At 43.1% G+C, this 6,000-nt stretch overlaps 1 protein-coding gene across 1 annotated transcript in view; it reads left to right on the top strand.

Moving 5' to 3' along the window:
• The first annotated feature begins 3,678 nt into the window (after positions 1–3,678).
• Positions 3,679–6,000, top strand: part of LOC148000171 (amphiphysin-like) — a 143,308-nt gene continuing 140,986 nt past the window's right edge. Inside the window, exon 1 of the mRNA XM_087591861.1 lies at positions 3,679–3,794. Within this exon, the coding sequence (XP_087447987.1) occupies positions 3,735–3,794 (60 nt within the window). The 5' untranslated portion in view covers positions 3,679–3,734. The remainder of the gene's footprint in view (positions 3,795–6,000) is intronic.

Raw genomic sequence — 6,000 nt, 5'->3', positions numbered from 1 at the left:
CTCTACAGGTCTTCAGCTCTTCCTGTGGGCCTGTGTCTTGAGTTCACTAGGCAGGTCACTTGCAGGGGAAAAGTTGGTCCTACCTGAGGTTCCGAGGCTCAAGTGTGCTCGTGGGTTACTGCCTAAGTCCTCTCCGCGGCGGCAACAACCGAGAAGCTCTGCGCTGCTCTTTCCGGGAGCCTCCGTGCACCAGGGTTCCAGATGGCGTTTGGTGTTTTCCTCTGGCGTCTGGATGTGAGCAGAGTGCAGTCTCTTCTGGTTTCCCAGGCGTGTCTGCCTCTCTGTAGATTTAGCTCTCCCTCCCACGGGATTTGGGTGCAGAGAACTGTTTATCCGGTCTGTTTCCTTCAGGTTCCGGCAGTGTCTCAGGCGCAGGGGTCCTGCCGCTCCTGGGCCCTCCCCTACGGGAACCCAGAGGCCTTATACAGTTGCCTCTTAGGCCAGGGATGTGGGCAGGGGTGGGCAGTGTTGGTGGTCTCCTCCGCTCTGCAGCCTCAGGAGTGCCCACCTGACCAGGCGGTGAGGTCTCTCTCCCACGGGGTTTGGGAGCAGAGAGCTGCTGCGGGCCGGGATCCGCAGGTGTGTCCTATCATCTATCTTTTAAATTTTTTATATAATTTTCTTACAATTATAACTTTTCTATACAAAGAAATACAAGTGAATGCCTCCCCTGCTCTAGTAGATGGCTGGTATGTGTTTGTTAAGTCCAGGACTTGAGGCTCCATCACTCAGTGTTGCGTAAAATGAACTGCTTAGCTTGAGGCCAGCCTATAGCCTACACAGATGGGAGGGTTGTGTAGTCACTTTACACACAGTGAAGCCAGGCTGTGTTTTCCACCCCCAGGTTTCATTCTGTTTCCCCAGGAGCAAAGTCAAAAGAGGCAATTTTTTCCTGTGCTTCCCTCTGGGAACAGATATTGTTTTCATCCATCATGACTCTGAAAATGTAACCTTCTAGAGTGCCAGCCTTAGGTTGGGGTGTGGAGAGGAGGATACAGGAGTTCTGGGGTGCTCCCCAGTCTGGGTTAGTAAGGCTGTCACTGATAAGGTCTATAAAGGGAGCTTTCCAAACAGTGAAAGCTGTCTTCCAGGTGGAGCTTCTGAGACCATTCTCATTGGCCTGTAATTCCCAGATTTCTTGCCAGCTCAGGTAAAACATTGAAAAACTGCTAAGTATATTTTTTTCCTAAAATTTTTGGGTGGAGGTGGTTTTTGATTTCTCTCTTACCATGAGTTAAATAGCGAGGTCAGAAATCCCAATTTGAGAATATTTAGTTTGTCTCTGGGGTTTTGTTGTCATAGATAATTTAAAATAAGAATTCTTATAATGATGCCTTTGATTAATTTCTTGGTGTGTCCATGGGAAGAAAATTGCTGGGACTATGAGTGTACACATTTCTAAGAAATTTAGAGATGCTTACACATTTTAACCCAGAATGAAGAACTCAAATTATGCCCTCACACCAAAGCCTGTTTATTTATTTTTAAGTTTCTATACCTAGTGACTGCGAATTCTCCTGAAAGCTATTCATGGAGACAGTGGAAAGCCTGAGATGCCCATGGAGCTATTGAATCTCAGATTTACTCTGCTATTTCCTGAACATTGGAGGCTATCAGTAATCATGGTTGACACAAGTCTGAGGCCTAAATGTGATAGATATCAATATTTGGCATGCAGCTTCTTCATCTCCTCATAGGAAATGTCAACCTATAGGGGTGAGTTAAAAGGATACAAAATGGATTGTGATGCATCTCAAATGGGCCTAGGCTAGCTAGCTTTGGAGGTTACTAATGCCTCCAGAACAGTACAGAAACAGACCATTTTGAGTTTAGTGGTGCTTGAAGAATGCAATCAGTCTGATTTACAGCCTCGCTATGGTGGTCAGTATTCTCACAACTGTGGTGCAGCTTGGAGAACTGTTCCAGTCTGTGGAGTTGGAGGAAGTGTCTCTGAGTTTGTCACTCCCAGAATGCCTTTCTCTAAACATCACCAGGCTTATGCTTAAATCAGCTCAAGTTCAGGGATCTCATAGAAATTAAAGACTGAAAGCACAGATGACCCCGTCAGCCCTGCTGGAGGGTCAGGAGGAGAGTTTGAAGGGCTTTATTCTGAGCTGCTGTCAGATGTCCTTCTAGGGTAGTAAGCTTGTTTTTCTTTTTTATTTTTCTTTCTTTCTTTTTTTTTATTGAGTATTTCTTATATACATTTCGAGTGTTATTCCCTTTCCCGGTTTCCGGGCAAACATCCCCCTCCCCCCTCCCCTTCCTTATGGGTGTTCCCCTCCCAACCCTCCCCCCATTGTCGCCCTCCCCACAACAGTCTAGTTCACTGTTTTTCAAATGGGACTTAAGAACTTGCAGCCGATTAAGTATGCACTTACACGGCACACTCTTCAGTGTGTATTCAAATGTCTTGCTGAGCCCTGTCACCCTCCTCTGAAAAATCACATTCTTCCAGTATATAAATGTGTTTGCACACTTACTTTAAACCTGCAAATAGTGCTTCACACTAAGCCTGGGCTCACAGTTGGGACACAGAGATAGGAACAGAGATGGCACAGTATTTTACTAGAACAAAGGAGGGACAGTTGTGAAGGCCGGACATGCCTCGTAACTCAGTACCTACTTCTCCGCTGGCCCACCAGAAGCTAAAGCCAGATCTCAGGAGGAATAACTGCACTGGATTAGTTCCAGGACACTGGCGGGAGAGGGGATTGCAGCCCTCCAAGGTCTCAAGGTACCCATTGTATGCAGCTGGTCTTATTGGTTGCTTCTTGTCTCCTTCATGATAAGAGAACAATGGAAGATGTGAGAAACCTCAGTCATTGTGGACAGAACTGCGCTCTGAAACATCTCCAAAGTTCTCTCCCCTTTCTGAATTGGTTTTTGCTGAATTATTCACATACAGAAGTTAGTGATGTGGATGTATGTATCACATTTATTTGACATTCACATGGAGGAATTATAATGTAGACATCATAATATAGGGCTTGGGATCCTGTGTGAGATATACACTGGAAAACAGACAAGGATAACAGACTCATTGTGGCTCTGTGATTTACCCTAAGAGAGAAAGGCAGTACTTGGCTAAAGCAAGATATTCAGTTATTAGCTCATCATTTTGAGAGGTGACACACTGGATATTATTCAGGCTAGCCATTTTAATTAAGACAATGACTACTTGAGAATATGTTTATGTCAATGTCTGACAAATGGGAGCAATGCATGGTTCTTCAGAATGGTCTATCCATGTGACCTGTGCTTGAATGCAGCCTATTGATCTTGATGGTAGCCCTCCTGAAAGTTCTGCTTCAGAATTATAAGGATACTCTGGGCTAGGTCTGGGTCTGCAATACAGGAAATCTTTATGTACATTTCTAGTGATCTATTTAAAGTGCTCTAAAATAAACCAAAACAATACATTCTGCATCTCATTTTTGAAACTTCAGATCATGTTTATATTTTAAAATAGTGTGAAGTCATCCAGTAGCATAATTTAGATTAATGATGAACTTTATATTTTGCCTTTCCAACTAGTTGTGTAATCCTGTGGTTTGGCCCTTAATATTAGGAAAAAGTTTTTTTTTTTTTGGTTTTTTTTTGGGGGGGGCTTCAAATCAGCCTTTACTCAGACCTCTCCCCCTTTCTCCACCCCAGCATGGGCTAGCCCATAGAAAGTCTACAAGAGAAAACTGAGGCCTAGTCCCTGAGAGCAGCAGAAAAGAGGCAGAGCCATGCACGGAGTATCCCCAAGACTCACAGCACAGACCACTCAATGCTGGCTGCAAAATAAGGTGATGGCACCTCGAAAAAGTTTATCCCACCCATGTTCACAAACAAAACACTGCATTTGCAAATATGCACACACGACTACTTAAGTATGCAACCTTTTTTTTTTCTTCTTTTTTCACTTGTCTGTTTCTCTGAAGGTTGATTCAAGTGACATGGTTTAGGATCACCCTGGGAACAAATCTCTGGACATGTCTGTGAGGGACTTTCTAGATGAGGTTACCTGAGGTGTAGGAGGACACAGTCTTAATGCAGACAACCATATTGCATGAGTTAGAGGTCCTCCACTAAATAAAGAGGAGAAAAGGAGCCAGGCAGCAGCATCCATTTCCTTCTGCTTCCTGACTCCAGATGCAATGTGATCAACTACTTCTGCCTGCCATCATGACTTCTCTACCATGATGGATTGTACCCTTGAACTGTGAGCCAAAGTAAACCATTTCTCCCCTCTGTTAATTTTACCGAGTATTTCCTCTCTGCAATGAAAAAGTTTAGCATTTCATAAGGTGACTGGTCATGTGTGGTCCTGTCCTTCCAACTTCTCTCCTTTGTTTTCTGCCCACCACCTTTCTTGCCCCCTCCCGCAAGAGCACTTGGAGTTTTATATCCATGGGCAGAATGGGGAGAGATTCCAGATTCTCGGCCTCTCCTGGCGATGTTTTTCCCCTTTATTCTCTACAAAGAGAGATTTTTACAAAATGAAACCATCCTCTGCTATCTCTGAACATTTTCCAAAGCATAATAATATAACATCTTTACTGTCTATTTTATGCAAACTGCATCTCAGAATCCTAAACTGAAGCAGGGAGAGAAAAGAGAAGTCAACAGTGTGATGGAAATCCTGCATTTACAATTGTAGGTCATAAGGAGCCATGAACAGAACAAACACAATACCTTGTTCACAGCTAAGGACTAGTAGGTATTTGGTTGTTGACTCTTCCTTGGTTTCCAATGAAGAAGCATGGATTAGTGCCATGATAGTGCTGCTATATCCTTCCTGTGAGCTATTGAAAGAAAGCCCATATCTTATTTTGTGTAAAAATGTCTTCATTTGACATGCAGATTCTCTCTAATTTACAGCTATGCTCACTCAATGCTGCAGTCCCCTGCTTGCACTCTGAGTTGCTTGAAATATCCTTCCCGAAACCTAAAGCCAGATGCGGCTCATCTGCTTTCAGTTATTTTCGCATGAAGGAGCAGACTCAGTCATCAAGGGAGTTGCACAAGCCAGAGATTATTTATCACTTTGGATCATGGGTAGGGAAAACTTCACTCATGTTGCTGTTTCATTTATGTGAATACCATTAAACCTGAAATTTGAGGTTAATTTGTATATTCAGAACCAAAATGTAAGTAACAGAGTGATTCCCTTTCCTCTAGAGAGGTTTGCAGAAACATCTTTTTCTAAAAATCTAAATGTAATAGTCTCATTAAAATGCAAATTGAACTACAGCAAAACAGAGCTGAGTCAACCATCCAGAACACCTAAACCATTTGGGACTTGTCAGCCTTCTGCTTTTAGAGAATGGGGAAACACCACCCAGAGATTAGATGTTCATTTAAGTAGACAATATCCAAGGTGCACTCTATGACAGCTTCAAGACCACCAATTTATGATCTCTTTTTGCATTTGCATAAAGTGTCCAGAACAATGGCTTCAATTCTTTGATTTACTTAAGGCTTCACGTGACATTGAATTTGTAATACAGAGCAAGAATCCCAAACTTCCACGCACAGACCATTTATCTATAGACCGTTAGTTAAACTGTGAGTTGTTTAGGACCTAGAGAACTAGATTCTCCATTTACAGTGGATACTTCTGGTTTGTGTGAGTGGCATCAGAGGAGGAAAGATAAAAGGAATAAAAGAACTAATCAAATAAAGAATGCAATAACACATTCACCAACGTGACTACTTTATTCATGGAAAAGCTTTGGCTTAGTTTCTTGTCCTACTGATATGGTAAAATACCATGCCACATGCAAACTAAGGGGTACAGTTTAAGTGTACTGCCAATCAAGGTGGAGAGGTCAAGGGTGCAGGAGCTTGAAGCCGCTTACCACACATCCCAGCCACAATCAGGAGCACAGAGGATTGAATCTATGCTCCTGAGAAGCTCCCTTACTCCTCTCAAACAATCTAGCATCCCAACCAAACAGTGATCCCACTGTTTATGATAGATCTTCCCACATTAATGAACGCAAAGGAGGT

Source organism: Rattus norvegicus, chromosome 17 (genome assembly GCF_021556685.1).
Source record: "Rattus norvegicus strain SHRSP/BbbUtx chromosome 17, alternate assembly SHRSP_T2T, whole genome shotgun sequence".
Lineage (NCBI taxonomy): Eukaryota > Metazoa > Chordata > Mammalia > Rodentia > Muridae > Rattus > Rattus norvegicus.
This window is presented reverse-complemented; position numbering and strand designations above follow the sequence as displayed.